The following is a 16,294-nucleotide window of genomic DNA, read 5'->3' as shown; positions in this document are numbered from 1 at the left end:
TTTTAGTCGAGGCGAGGTTTCCCGTGTTGACCAGGTTGGTCTTGAACTCTTGACCCCAGGTGATCCACCTGCCTTGGCCTCCCAAAGTGCTGGGATTACAGGCATGAGCCTCTGTGCCCGGCCTGTAATTTTTTTTTTTTTTTAATGACAGAATTATAGATCATTTCTTCCTTTAAAAAAATTTAATTAATTACTTTTTTTTTTTTAGACACGGTCTTGCTCTGTCACTCATGCTCTGGAGTGCAGTGGCACAATCACAGCTCACTATAGACTTGACTTCCCAAGCTCATGCGATCCTCCCACCTCAGCCTCCCGAGTAGCTGGGACTACAGGCACGAGCCACCACACCCGGCTAATTTTTCTTATTTTTTTGTAGGATAGGGTCTCATTATGTTGCTCAAGCTGGTCTTGAATACCTGGCCTCAAGTGATCCTCCGGCTTCAGCTTCCCAAAATGTTGGGATTACCAGTGTGAGTCACCATGCCTGGCCAATTTCTTACTTTTTATTAAAGCCTTTCAGGATTTTTCAAATCGTAATCAAAATTTAACATCTGTTTCCACTCAAATGATAGGAAAGCAGGATCAATGAGAATGTTTCCAAGCCCTCAAGTGACACCATGAATAAGATTATCTGTTCTTTTTGTATTAAAAAAACTAATGAAAAATGTTATTTGGAGCACAGGCTTAGAAACCAGAAAGAAATATACATCCTCTGCTCTGTACATTCCATGTCCTGAACCCCGTTTCAGATCCATTGCTATCTTCCACAGTCTCCATACTGTTTCGCATCAGAGCTATTAGGTAACAAAACAAGACACCATTACTAAGACAGAAGATACCCACCTCTGAGATCGCTTTTTGAACAGCACTCCAGTGGGAATCAGTTCTGGGGAGACAAAATAGCAAAGTGAGTCAGGTCAGGTTATGCCTGTTCACTCAACTGGGGAACTTCTTTAATCACAGTTTATAATCATCAGTATGTTTTGAAAACCTAACAGTTTCCAGATGAAAACAAGGTAGAACTAAATGTATTAAAAATAATTACAAAATTAAAATAGTAATGATCTTTAAGCAGACAATAGTATGAAAAGTTCTCCAGGTACAAGTTGTCTCCATTTCAAGAAAGTATTGAATTATTTATAACAGTAAAAATAAACAAATAAAATGTTTCCTAAACCTACTTTGATATCCTTTCCCACTTTTGTACCTTTGCTTAACTTCTGCTCCATCTGCTGTTTCATCCACCACCTCTACATCTTCTTCACTGCCCTCTTCAATTGATTCTTGGCCTTCTTCTTCTTCTTCACTATAAGGCTAAAAAGACATTGAAATGTGAAGTGCTTTTTAAGTAATGCAAAAAACAACCAATAAAAATACCAGTACTGCCACCTAAACCTCCAGTAAAAACAAAAACAAGCTTTTCTGTTTAAAAAGAAAAAACAAAAGCATTAGTACTTTTAGAAAACCTCGAGCATAGATGGAAATTTAGTATATATGATAAAACTCAGTGGGAAATAAATTTTCAACACATGGTTAATAACTTCGCTATTTCAAAAAATAACTGAGATAGACAGCAAGTTTAATCAAAATAAATTCCAGATGGAATTTACTCAAATAAAAAAGAAAAGAAGTAAAGATAAAAATAAAAGAAATATAAAAGCATTAGAATAAAACAATCTAGAGATGGGGAAGCCCTTTCCAATCGTGATACCAAAATCAAAAATCGTAAGTGGAAACACAGATTTAGCTATGTAAGAAATAAACACGACCTAAAGTCAACAAAGAAAATACGTAACACATAACTTAAGCATATCCTGAGGGGAAAAAAAGAAAATAGCTCACACAAATATCTAAGGATTAATATCCTTATTATTAAAATATTATAAAAGCTCTTAGAAATCAATGAAAGAGTTTTTTAAATCCCTTAGAAAAAAATATCCAAAAGAACTGAAAAGGTACCAACACATACAAATGATAAGCACTCAAGTTGATGGGAATCTCAAATACCCTGACTTGATCATTACCCAGTCCATACAAGTAAAAAGTACTCACACAAATACAAAAATACTATGTATCAATAAAGAAAACCGAAAGGGCCATTCGCAAAGAAGATACACAAATGGTCATAAAGCATATGAGATGATGCTTAACCTCATTAGGAGTACAGTCAATGCACATAAAACCACTAATGACACTTTTTTTGGTGGTCATATTGGCAAAAATTTTAAAGACTGGTAACAGCCATCACTGGCAAATGTGTGAGGAAACAGCACTCTCTGATTGTTAGAGGTGGGAGTACAAATCGGCATAACTTCTCTAAAAGGCAAATTGGAAAAAGAAATCCAAATATAAAGGTGTAAACCCTTTGAACAGTGACGAACATCTAGGAATTTATCTAAGGGGATAATCAGGCAAGTGTGCAAAGATATGCACGCAGACTTGATGGCAACACAAGTTGCCGGCTGGCTACCACCTATTCCCCACCTCCTCTTTCAAACAAAATCCCTGATTTAACAATGATCCAGTTAAAAGACTACATTTTCCAAGACTTCCTTGCAGCTGAGTGTTGCCAGAGAACTAAATGCTGGTCAATGAGCAACAATTGAAGGTTTTCTGTGTAACTTCCAAGAAACCTTTTTAAAAAGGCAGCAGCTTATGTCTTTTGACTTCTTTCCCCTTTTACTCCTTGGAATTCTTAAAAGATCCAGCAGCTGACTTAAAACTAAAGAGATAACTCTAGGAGAAGCAGCCTCACATCAGAAACAGGATAAAATGTTGGATAGGATCTTAACCAATTCTTGATTGCCTTTCTCCACACTTTTACGCTTGAGAGAAATACGCTTCTACCTTATTTAAGCTACTTTTTTGGGGGATCTTTCTGTAACTGGCAGCGGATGCTAAGCCCATGTTCTTTGCAACATAATCGATAGTGTATAGGTTGGAAACAACTTAAATGACCATCTAAATGAGATTAGAAGACTTGCTGCCGTAGAAAAAGATGATCTAGACCTGCCCTATGTAATACAATAGCCCTTTGGCCACGTGTAGCTAGTAAGCTCTTGAAATTAGTCCAAACTGAGAAGTGCTGTAAATGTAAAACACACACTGGATTTTGAACTTAATGTTAAAAAAGCAAAATGACTCAATATTTTAAAATATTGATTATATGTCAAAATAGTATTTTTGATATACTGGATAATATAAAATATATTATTAAAAATAATTCTACTTGTTTCTTTTTACTTTTTAAAAATGTGTGTAATGAAAAATATGTTTGTTCTTTGTCACTGGTTCCCAGCACAGAGCTCCCAAAATCTTTGGAATTTCCTGAACGATAGAAGTATGTTTTCTTATTCATCAGGAGTCCCTTTCAGTCACTCCTGAGTTTATGCTAATGAGGTTAACTCTAGGTGGGCACCTAAACAGCTTCAGGAAGGGGACAGGTTACCAGAAAAACCAACCCAGGTATTAGAGGTTAGAACTTTCAGCCCCACCCTCCAACCTTCGAAGAGGGGACAGGAGCTGGAGACTGAGTTAATCACCAATTGCTAATTATTTAGCTAATACGACTAATGAAACCTCCAGAAAAAACCCCTAAATGATGGGGTTCCAGGAGCTTCCAGGATGGTGAACACAGCGAAGTGCTGGGAAGGTGGAAGGCCCAGAGAGGGCATGCCGGCCACCCCCCACCAATACCTCACTCTATGGCTGTTCCTGAGTTGTATCCTTTTATAATAAACTGGTAAATGCAAGGAAAGTGTTTTCCTAAGTTCTGTGAATTATTCTAGTAAATTACTGAACCCCTGAGGTGAGGGTGTTGGAACTGGTGAATGTATAGCCAGTCAGTCAGAAGTACGGGTGGTTCCTGGGACTTGTGACTGGCAACGGAAGTGGGCAGCAGTCTTGTGAGACTGAGCCTTTAACCTGTGGGGGTCTGTGCTAGCTCCAGGCATTAGCATCAGAATGAAATTGAATTGCTGACACTGGTTGGTGTAGAAGAACTGATGTAGTAACACATATGGTGTCAGAGAAAAACCACATACTTGGTTTAAGAAGTGGTGTCAGCAAAAAGATATCTCAATGTGGCTACTGAAAAATTTAAATTACATGTGTGGTTTGCATCATAGTTTTATTGGACGGTGCTGATCCAGACAGAAATCTACGTATCTTGGCACAGAAAATGACTATGTTATTTTATGAAACAAGAAAATATAAGCTAGGAACACACGTGTATAGTATGTTCACATTTTAGTAAGGGGATCACGTATTTGTGGAAGTTAACACAAAGTTAACTGTGGTTATGTTTCACAATAAACAATAGAGACCTAGTATTTGTTATGATCAGCATTAATCCACAAAGCATCCCCTCACTGTGAGATCACGTTCCAGGGCTCAAATGCCTAAGAGCACTTCACAGGTCCCCAGGACCATTAACACACCATGTTTTCCCCAGGTCCTGTCCCTCCAAAATTAAAGCAAATTCTATATCTCAAGTCATTCACTAGTCAACTGACAAAAGAACACAGCTAAATGTTTTATTAAAAGAGAAAAAAAAAAAGTTTTAGAAAAGGAAAGCATAAACCAAGACTAACCTCTAGGTAGGTTCTGGGAACGAGACCTTCATTTCCTTTGGCATCCTTAGCTATCCACCAACCATCAGGTTTTTTTTCAATTACAAGGAGAATTTCCCCTTTCTTAAAGCAAAACAAAACATTTTAAATAAAATTCAATAATCATGAGTCTATATCATTACCAATGATTCAAAATAAGTGCTGAAAAAAAGGCAAAATTTTTTAATCCAATATTTATCAAAAACTTCCCTATCACCCAACCCCTATGTATTCTGCCTAACTCACCTAAAACCATAAAAGTAACATCATTTAATGGATCATTCCTTTTGGTTACCTATCATACACTTGAACCATTTATGCAAATGGAAACCATTTTTCACAATCATTTTTAAGGTCCCAAACTTACTCCAAAAGTTCGATTACTGTGTAAAATATTTTTTAATGTTGTAATATCTCTGGAAAAGTGTCTTTCAGAAGCAGCATATACATTCCCAAAGAAAATCAATTCCATTAAAGTTAAACCCTATATTTGAGCAAAGATAGTATTTACTGAATGCAATTACCCACTTAATTCACCAGATATGTTTTGAATAACACTCGCTCTTTAAAAAAATAAAGTATCTTTGAAGACAAAAGCATTTCCACCCCTGAGGACACTACAAAAGCAAACACTTTCTTAAAATACACATTATTGTCTAACATTGATGCCATTTTCCAGAAGAATTTGAAAAAAAAATCAATAAATTAAACTATATAATTATTTGCATAATATTCTTACGTATTTTATTATTAATCAGTTACTAAACTTTGAAGTTTAATATAAGAACCAAAATTCATATATTCACTTAAATTTCTTTGACTCATTTCTCTAGCAAAAAACACAGGCTCAAAATCACAACTTAAAAAATCACAACTTTATTGTTCTGTCCCACCTGCCACATATTTATGCCCAGGCCAAGCAAGTATGGACGCAAGCCCCTCTCATATCTAAGCTAACAGGAAAGACTGCTACAAAACGGCAGGAAGTACTCCCTTCTACCTCCACCTATGGACATTGCCTAACTCACTTGAATGAATTTATACATGTGACATTCAACAACAAATTATAAAATTTTACCCCTAAGTTAGGAATTCTCAACATTAAAGCCACTTTCAAAAACCTATTTAGAGGAGGTAACTTTAGTAACACAATCTCATATTACTACTGCTTGTAAATCATAATTATTACTTATTTAAATAGAACGTTAAAAAATTTCACTTTGAGAATCTGTAATACAGCTGTACAGGCAGAGTTTTCTTATTCTGTTCGGTATGGACACTGATCCTTAGATAAGGTTTCAGTCTTATTCTACCTACCTTAAATGCAAGATCTCCAGCTTGCTGAGCAGTGAAATCTCCAACAGCGATGTATTCTTCACCGGTTGATTGATTGTGATATTCATTTTCCTCTTTCTCTTCCTCTTCCTCCTCTGTATCTTCTTCCTCCTCACTACTGTCTTCACTTTCTTCACTTTCACTGTCTTCCTCTTGTTCAGTAGGTGCCCCAACTCTACAAAAAGTGTTTCTGAGTACGACTACTTGAAATAACATATAAGAACAGACCAGCTATGAGCATTAATTCTAAATGTACATGAATATCCCATATTTGGACTGGCAAATAAAAGAAATAAGGGAAAATACAATGAACAGTTTCTACCAACTAGCTAAGAAGGTGTGCCTGGAGAGACTGAGGCAGAGAGGGAGCTGAGTCAGGTATGTGAGATGGCAGGGCATCACCGGACTTGAGGCCAGGAGACTCGAATTCAAGTCTTGGATTCGTCCATTAAGCAAATGCTGTTCAAGCATTATTATGAAGTATTTAGAGCACAGGCTCTGCTAAATTTAAATTCTGGCTCTATTCCCTCTTTGCTGGATGACCTTGAGTAGGCTTCTTTTAAGCTCTTCATTTCTCATTGGTAAAGTGGAGATAATAATAGAACCTGCCTCCTAAGGTTGTCATGAGGATTAAGATGAGTTACTACTTGCAAACTGTTTAGAACAGTGCTTGCCCATAGCAAGCTTTCCATAAAAGTCAGTTATGACGACGACACTGATGCTGTAGGTCAATTTCCGTGTCAGAGAGACACACAGTGGACACAAAGGTAAACCAGACATGATTCTCCATCCTCAAGGAGCTTGCAATGAGACAATCTAGAAAATGGAGAATTATAAAATAGTGCAATAGGTACTAGAGTAGAGGTATACACAGGATACTAAGAAATCAATCACACAAGAGGGACACCTAACCCAGGCCGCATGAATGGGAATCAGAAAAGGCTTTAATTAGGTCTTGGGAGATGATATGGAATTAATCAGGTAAAATGGGAGTAGAAGGGAAGGGCAGGGAGAGCAGAAAGGAGATTTGAGATTAGGAAACGTCAAGTAGCTCACGAATGGTAGGGCAAGGCTTGAGGAAAATGAGTGTGAGTTGAGGCTGAAAAGAAGTATGCAGAATGTAGCCCAGGTGAGCTTTACCTTTAAAGTCATCCCTAAAAATGAGTAGGGGAAGGACATGATTCCCACTTTAGAAAGGAGACAAAGCTACAGTGTGGAGAACAGATTAGAAGAAGGGCTAAAGGTGAGGGTGGTTGTTGAAAGTCAGAAGTGACAACACTATGAACTAAGAAAACAGCATAGGGATGAAGAGAAAGGAGGTGAATAGGAGGGTGAAGAAGAGAGAAATGCCAAAATAACGTTAGCTTGGGCACGTCACTAAATCTTTCTTTTATTTATTCACTCAACGTTCAGCAAAGTTTAAATTTTGGGGGGTACCTACTGTGTGACAGACACTACGAGCTTGGGCTATAACAATGAACAAAACCAAGATCTTTACCCTCCTAAAGCTTACATCAGAGAAGTTTGTCTTTAAAATGGGAAAACAATACTTAGACTAATGCAAATGAACATCATTAACCATAAAACTAGTCAAATATAAGATTTGCTCTGGAATAAAAAGAAATATTAGCTTAACTTTGTTTAAAATAATCAGCGATCTAAAACATAAACAGGGATGTAACAACCATTTTTATACCACAAGAATAAAAAAATCCATAAAATGTCATATTGATTTTCAATGTATCTTTTCCTTCTTTAGGAGTTATTTTGTACATATTTTATATGGGTCAATTATTCTAAAATGTTGCCAAAAATAATGTGAACTTGATACGTTTTTTCTCCTTCATTAATGTAGTGCATTTCAATGATTGATTTTTTAATGTTAAGTCAACCTTACATTCTGGAACAAGTTCCACTTGGTCATGATGTATTTCCCTTTTGAAATGCATCTAGATTTTACTTGCTAATATTTTATACTGAGTTTGTGCATCTGTTCATGAGGGCCTTGTAATTTTCTTCTAGTGTTCTTGTCAGGTTTTGATATTTGTGTTATTGAAAGCTTATAAAATGATTTGAAAGTGTTTCCTCTTTATCTGTTCTCTAGAACGATTTTGTAATATTGGCACTATTTCTTTCTTAAATGTTTACGATAAATTCACCAGTAAAGCTACCTGAGAGTTTAATCTGTGGAAAGGCTTTTAATTACAGATTCAACTTCTTTAGTAGATATTTTAGTAGAACTGTTAAGATTGTCTATTCATCTTGTCTCAATTTTAGTACATTTTCTTTTTAAAGAAACTGATTTTATCTAAATTTAAAACTTATTCACATAAGTTGTTCAAAGTATCTTCATAGCATCTTTTCAATGCTTGTAGAATCTGTATTAATTTCTGTTTTTTTCTCTTTCTCTTTTCTTGATCAGTAATGCCAGCCATTTATCTTTTTAATTAATTTTCCAAGAACCAGTTTGGCTTTGTTGATATTGCCTACTGTAGGTCTGTTTATTGTTCACTGTTTTCTGCTTTTATTTTTATTATTTCCATCCTTCTGCTTTCCTTGGGTTTGTTGTCCTTTTTCTGGCTTCTAAAGTTGCATGTTTTAGTAATTGATTTTCAACTTTTTATTCAAACTAAAGATATAAATTTCTGGCCAGGTGCGGTGGCTCACACCTGTAATCCCAGAACTTTGGGAGGCTGAGGTGGGAGGATTGCACGAGCCCATGAGTTCAAGACCAGCCTGAGCAATATAGTGAGACCTTGCCTCTACAAAAAATTTAAAAAATTAGCCAAGCATGGTGGCACACACCTGTAGTCTCAGCTACTCGGGGAGGCGGAGGTGGAGAGGATCACTAGAGCCTGGGAGGTGGATGTTGCAGTGAGCCGAGATTGCACCACTATACTCCAGCCTGGGTAACAAAGACCCTGTCTCCAAAACAAACAAACAAAAGATAGAATTTTTCCCTCTAAGCACTACGCTGCTTGCAACCCACAGTGATTTTATTATCATTCCAAATATTTTCTAATTGCCACTGTTATATTTTCTTCGAATCACGGTTTATATGGAAGTGTATGACAATCTGCAAACATGTAGTAATTTTTCTTTTTTTTTTTTTTTCTTTTTTTTTTTTTGAGATAGCGTCCCGTTCTGTTGCCAGGCTGGAGTGCAGTGCTGTGATCTTGGCTCACTGCAATCTCTGCCACCCAGGTTCAAGCAATTCTCCTGCCTCAGCCTCCCGAATAGCTGGGACTACAGGTGTGCGCCACCACGCCCAGCTCATTTTTGTACTTTTAGAAGAGACGGGGTTTCACCATGTTGGCCAGATGGTCTCTATCTGTTGACCTCATGATCCGCCTGCCTTGGCCTCCCAAAGTGCTGGGATTACAGGCATGAGCCACTGTGCCCAGCCACATGTAGTCATTTCAAATAATTTTTCTGTCATTGGGTTTTAATGTCATTCCAAGTCGTCAAAGGAAAAAAAAAATATATATATATATACACACACACACACACACACACACACACACACACTACATAATTTCAAACTTTTGAAATTTGGTGACAATTACTTTATGGTCCAATATGGTTCATTTTGGTTAATATTACAGATGCACTGAAAAGAGTATGTATTTACATAATACCTACTTGGGTGCTGTGTTCTATACATATATAGTCATGCGCTGCACAACAATGTTTCAGTCAACAATGGGCCACATATACAATGATGGTCCCATAAATCTAATACCATATTTTTACTGTACATTTCCTATTTTTGGATATGTTTAGATACACAGATACTTACAGCATTGTGTTACAATTTAATTGCCTACAGTATTCAGCACAGTAATGTGCTGTACAAATTTGCAGCCTAGGAGCAACAGGCTATACTATATAACCCAAGTGGATGGTAACCTATACCTTCTAGGTTTGTGCAAGTACATTCTATGGTGTCTGTACAATGATGAAATCACTTAATGACTCATTTCTCAGAATATATCCCTATCATTAAGAAAGGCTTCACTATACATGTAAGATCAAGGTGGTTAAGGATTGTGAATTATCTAGCTCTGTTTAGTTCTGGCAACTTTTGCTTTATACATTTGAACCCATGTTACTAAATGCATACACACTTAGGAAGATTTTTTTTCCCACTGAATCGACCCTTTCTTTTGTCATTATGAAATGTCCTTTCTTAAATAGCAAATTCCTTTTAGCCTTAAATATCTGGTATTATTGTAACCATATCACCTTTGTTTTGGTTATAGAACAAAGAATATCTTTGTTATAGAACATGGAATGTCTCTTTCCAGTTCTTTACTTTCAATCTCTCTATAATGGTATATACTGAAGTGTCTCTCTTCTAAATAGTATATATTTGGGTCAAAAAAATTTAATCTGACAATCTTTATTGTAACTGGAGTGTTACTCCATTTATATTTAATGTAACTATCCAAATGGCTGCATTGAAACCACATTAGTATTTGGTTTCTATTTGTCTCATCTGTTTTTTTTATTTCTCCTTTCTTGCCTTTTTTGGGTTAATCAAATCACTTTTAGAATTCCATTTTATTGTGTTGTTTTACTAACTACACTCTTCTTTGTATTATTTTGTTACCGATTGTTTTAGGTATTACAATATGCATCCCTAACTTATCAGTCTAATTGAAATATCACATTTCACCAAAGACAAAACAACTTTAAGATAAATAATATAATTCCATTGACCTGCCAACCTTTGTGCTATGCTGTGCTACTGTCACATTTTCCTTCTACATATAGTCAGTCCTTGTAACATGCAGATTCTGTATTTGTGAATTCATTGGCTCACTAAACTTTATTTGTAAACTCCCAATTAACACTCGCAGTGCTTTTGTGGTCATTTGTGGACATACACAAAGCAGCAAAAAAACTGAGTTGTCTGGCATACACATTCCCAACTGAAGTCGAACATGGTGACACCTGCCTTTTTTTTTTCAGCTCTCATACAGGAAAGTGTCCTTTTTTGCAGTCTATGTAGTGCCACACGTTTTGCACTTTTGTGGTGGTTTTGTTTGTTTGTTTATTTATTTATTGTGTGTGATTTTGTTGTTTAAAATGGCTCCAAAACATAGTGCTGAAGAGCCGTGTGGTATTCCTAAGCACAAGAAGGCTATAATGTACCTTCTGGAGAAAATAAGTGTGTTAGATAAGACTTGTTCATGCATGAGTGACAGTGCCATTGGTGTGAATTCAATGTCAATGAATCAATAAAATATATGAAATAAGATGTCTTTAAACAGTAACACAAGGTTGTATGTCACTCAGTTGACAAGAACATTGTGACCAGAGGCTCACAGGAGTCTTAAATCTGTATTTCCCCAGGAGTAATGGTTTAGTATTTACTAATCAAGTGTTCATGGCAACTTTACACAACATAGCTATTGCAAATAATGAGAATCGACTGGATATCTTAAATCCCCAAATATATCTTTTGCTTTACACAATCGAGTGTCTTTTAAAGGCATGTAGAAATGAAAAAAACAGGCTTTTATATGTACCTACATACCCATCTTCTTCAATCCTTTTTGAAGATTCAAATTTCCATATGAGATCATTGTTTGCTAGCTGGAAGAACTTCCTTTAACATTTCTTATACTTCAGATCAGTTGACAAATTTTCTCAGGTTTTGTTTGCCTGAAAATGTCTATATCTTTATTTCACTTTAATTTTTTATACTTTTGCTGGATACAGAATTCTGAGTTGATAGTTTCTTCTTTCAATGTTTTCAAGATGTTACTGCATTGTTTTCTGACCTGTATTTTTTCTCATAAGATGTCAGCTCTGATTCTGTCATTTGTCTCTAAATGTCTCCTTTTTTCCCTTGGCAGGTTTTAAGATTTTCTATTTATCTTTGGTTTTTCAGTAGTCTGGCTATGATGTACCTGTGTGTGGGTTTCTTTATATTGATTCTGTTTGGGGTTCCCTGAGATTCTTGGATCAGTGGATTGATATCTCTCTTAGATCATAATTTTAAAATGTTTTCAGTCACTATCTCTTTAAATATTTCTTGTGCTTCATTCTCTCTCTTTTTCTGAGACTTCAATTACAAATCTGTTATAACTTTTAACAGTGTCCCACCTCTCTCTTACATTCTGTTTTGTCTTTGCATTTTTTTATTTTTACGTATCAGTTTGAAAAAGTTTTAAGCTGTCTTCGTGTTCACTGATCCCTTCCTTCTTCTGTTGTATCCAATCTTCTGTTAAACCACCCAGCAAATTTATTTCATATGTTGTATATTTTTAGCTCCAGAATTTTCATTTTGGTCTTGATTAGTTTCTGTTCATCTGCTTAAGATTCCACTCTATTCATCTTATCTTTTCCTATAAATTATTTAACATATTAAAAATTGTTGTTTTATGGTTCTCATTTGCTAATTCTCACATCTCTGAGCTACTGATTATTTATTCTCTTGATTTTAATACATTTCCCAGATTTTTGAGTCTATACATTGAGTCAGATTTTGGAAGTTCTCAGCCATTAGTTTATCAATTGTATTTTTTAGTTATAGAATGTTCATTTGATTTTTCTATACTTGAATTCTCTTAAAATACACCCATTTCCCATATCATTCATCTTTTCTTCTATTTTCTTTACCACATTAATCATATTATTTAGAAGTCCTTGTCAACTAACTCTGTATCTGGATCATATCTGGGTCTGTTTTTATTGACCATCTTATCACTTGTCACTTATTGATCATGTATTTTCCCCTGCCTTTTTGCATTTCTAATTTTTTTTATTACTGGTTACTGTGATGGACACATTACAAGACACACTTACAGACTTTGGATTATGTTAGATTCCCCTAAGAAATTTTAAATTCATTTAATGTTACACAGTTAAATTATCTTGTTTCTGATAAGGTCTGCTTTTAGGCTCCTTTACAGAAGACCTACTTCAGCTTTGTCTTTATTCCTAGATCATGGTTGTTACTCTCAGGGTGTTTTCTTTACGCCTAATCTGTGATCTCTATTAAATGCCTGAAGCATTTCCCAAGTCTCTTTACTAGAGCTAGGTACAAACTTCAGTGTTTTTCCAGGACCATATGATTTCCAGAATCCATTAAACTCTCAGTCTCCCAGCAGGTACTTTCTGCCAGGCCTCGCAGGCATCATGCCCCTAGACAGCCCAGGAGACCTTTCAGATTGCTGGTTGTTTCTCTGCAGTTCCCTCCTCTCTATGGCACCTTGCTCCACAACTCCCAGTGAACTGGGCAGCTCCAAAGTGTGATCTCTGTCTCCTCAGTTGAGTAAGACTACTATTCCCTGCTTGGAATCTACCTTCCTCCACCACAGCCCCTAAATTATTCCCAGGGAAAAAGTCTAGGTGAATGTAGGATTCGCTTCATGTGTCTCCGTATATCAAGAATATCAACCCTGCTTGGTAGATGCTCAATGGCTTCAAACGAATACTTTGTATATTTTGTCCAGACTTTATAGTCATTTATGGTGGGAAGGTAAGTCCAATACCAACTACTCTGCCATTCTCAGTACTAAGAATCGGTGGAAATTCTAGATCCTCGCATCTATCACCTTTAGCATTTTTTCCCCAGGTACAGTATAAAGGTTGGAGAACAACACTGAAAGAGTCTGAATAACTGGTTTTTTTCTTTTGCTTCCCACAAATTGGGTTTGTTCATACAGGTTGGTATCCCTAATCTGAAAATCCAAAAGACTCCCAAATCTGAAACTTTCGGAGCATCAAAATAACACTCAAAGGAAATGCTGATTGGAGCCTTTCAAAATGTAGATTTCCAGATTAGGGATGCTCAACCAATAAGTACCATGCAAGTATTCCAAAATCCAAAACAATCCAAAATTAAAGATACTTCTGATCCCAAGCATTTCAGATAAGGAATACTCAACTTGTATATGTAAGTCTTCTTTACAACTTTTAGAAGCTATTATTAACACACACTCTGGCAGAAAAACAATGCATGTCCCTGCTTCCATTTTTTTTTTTTTTTTTTTAAATAGAGACAGTGTCTTACTCCATTGCCCAGGCTGGAGTGCACTGAAGTGATCATAGCTCACTGCAGCCTGGAACTTCTGGGCTCAAGCACTCCTCCTTGCCTCAGCCTTCCAAGTAGCTGGGACTATATGTACATGCCACCAAGCATGACTAATTTGGGTTTTGTAGAGATGGGGTCCACTATATTGTCCAGGCTGGTCTTGAAGTCCTGGCCTCAAGTGATCCTCCTGCCTCAGCCTTCCAAAATGCTGGGATTACTGTGGTATGAGCCACCACACTCAGTCTTTGCTTCAAATTTTTAAAGAATGTTTATGAAAGGGAGAACGATGCAAGTAGACATTCCAAATCATTTCCCTTTTACACATCGACATTGACATTAAATATATCATCTTTATTTTCTAACATTTGTCCATTTAGTTTTTCAGATCTCTGTTTTGTTTCCTCAACTAAATTATAAATTGCCTGAGGGCAGAGACTATGACTTACACTTCTTTCTATCTCTCATGGGATCTAACACCTTCTGTTGTAGACAATAAATAAATGTTGACTGATTCCATTGTTAGTGTCATTTGTTTACATCTCTACTGTTACATGTCTTTGAGTTAAACATTAAAGCTATTGGTGACATATCTTAAAAAAGAAAAAAGAAAGATAGAAAGGAAGCATACTCAGTTATATTTTTTCTACTTATTGTCACAGCAAGGCCCTGCAGTTGTTGGGTAAGCTTGTCCAAAAGAGTATGCTCCTCTTCTTTTCTCTGGTTATAGTTTGCAACAGGTGCAGATTCATCAGCCTATGAGAGAATATAGGTCGGTTTCACTGAAAAATTAATTGCAATTTCCTAATTTCAAAAGAACAACAAAAAATTCCAATAAGTGCTATAAAAACAAGTAAATATCAGTGTGACATTACACCTATCTTAGCGAAATAAATTAGATTTAAAAGAAATAGGAGATTGTGTTGGAATGCAAACCAACTGAAAAAATAAAATTATGCCACTTGTTTTAGGTTTTTGTTTTATTTTCTTGCTAAGTATTATAGACCTTCCATAGTCAGTAAGAGATATATTCTGACAGAAGATTGGCTTTAGGGTCAATAAGACGGCACAATCCCAAGTTCTGCCACTTATTGACAGAAGAGGCATGGCTGCTTCATCACTGAGAGCTTCAATTTCCTCACCTGTAAAACAGGAATAATTAGGTTTTCAAACAGCCTAAGTTGAAAAGTTTTGTGCCACTAGAGAAATTTGGATGAGCTCTTCAGTGACCACATATCTCAGATGCAATAAAGGGGAGTAATATAGAGCTGGAGAGCTGCCTTTCAGGTGCCTTCCACTTTAAAGGCTCCATGAGTCTCCGGACCTGGACATCTAGGGGTAGCCAAGGCTTATGCAAAAAGACAAAAAAAATCCTGAAGGGATTGTCAAGGTTAAATTCCTATTCCTCCTATTTTTGCAGAGACATTGATATCAGAGTTGCCATTTGATACAAGAAGCTTCTTTACCATTTACCCTCAGGGCCAGACTATGCAACATTTCCCCATGAAGAAATTAAAATAAAAACAATTCTAAACTGTAAAACAAAGAACTCACAAAATGCAAAAATAAAAATAGCTCCTTCCAGGATTGTCTGAATCCTTAATAGCAGGTGAGTTCATCAAAGCTGAACATTTTTCGGTAGTGGGAGCCTTGAATTTTGCTTTGCTCCCAAGCACAGACTTAGAAACCCTGTTTGGCAACCCAGCACTGGCTGCAGTTAGACTACATTGCTAATGTAAACCCAGGAACTTACCAGCTTGAATTAACTCCCACTGAATAAAAATACTTGTATAAGAAGAGATGTTTTAATAATATGATTAACCTCAATACTTACTTTGCTTAATTTTTGAAGAGCATTTTTATTTTCATCTATTGCCTGCTTTAACTGGATACATCTAAATTTAAAAAAAAAGAAAATACATTGATTTTTCTATTGTCAGAACCAGAAAGCTATTTTATAAAATCATTCAGTCATTGAGCAGGCAAGGCAATTAGCCACTGTATGAACAATGCTAAAAAACTGACATATAAACGCTTTTCCACCTATTAGCTCAGATGATCCTCATAGCCAAGCTATAACACACATAGACATGATAACCAAGCTTCAGAAACCTTCAGTGTCTCTGGGCATCAGTTTCGTCTCTCTAAAATAAGGAAGAATGCTGGACTTTAAAATGCTTCTCCAGCTCTACAACTCCATAAACCTAGGAACCTCCATAAGCCTCAGAGACAAAACTAAAGTTTATTGTGTGCCAACCATGTTAAGCAGTTTACAAGCATTACCTCATTTAAGCCTCATAACAAC

General features: G+C 36.2%; 1 protein-coding gene across 2 annotated transcripts in view; it reads right to left on the bottom strand.

The window, feature by feature from the left end:
- Positions 1-16,294, bottom strand: part of NPHP1 (nephrocystin 1) — a 68,633-nt gene that overhangs the window by 36,768 nt on the left and 15,571 nt on the right. For both annotated transcript variants that reach the window (XM_008008364.3, XM_008008365.3), the window contains exons 3-8: positions 15,824-15,884; positions 14,621-14,745; positions 5,928-6,120; positions 4,593-4,694; positions 1,208-1,314; positions 844-886 (exon numbers count right to left, since the gene is read on the bottom strand). In XM_008008364.3, the coding sequence (XP_008006555.3) occupies positions 844-886; positions 1,208-1,314; positions 4,593-4,694; positions 5,928-6,120; positions 14,621-14,745; positions 15,824-15,884 (631 nt within the window). The remainder of the gene's footprint in view (positions 1-843; positions 887-1,207; positions 1,315-4,592; positions 4,695-5,927; positions 6,121-14,620; positions 14,746-15,823; positions 15,885-16,294) is intronic.

This window comes from Chlorocebus sabaeus, chromosome 14 (assembly GCF_047675955.1).
Source record: "Chlorocebus sabaeus isolate Y175 chromosome 14, mChlSab1.0.hap1, whole genome shotgun sequence".
Taxonomy (NCBI): Eukaryota; Metazoa; Chordata; class Mammalia; order Primates; family Cercopithecidae; genus Chlorocebus; species Chlorocebus sabaeus.
The sequence above is the reverse complement of the archived record's forward strand: the minus strand, read 5'-3'. Positions and strand labels throughout refer to the sequence as shown.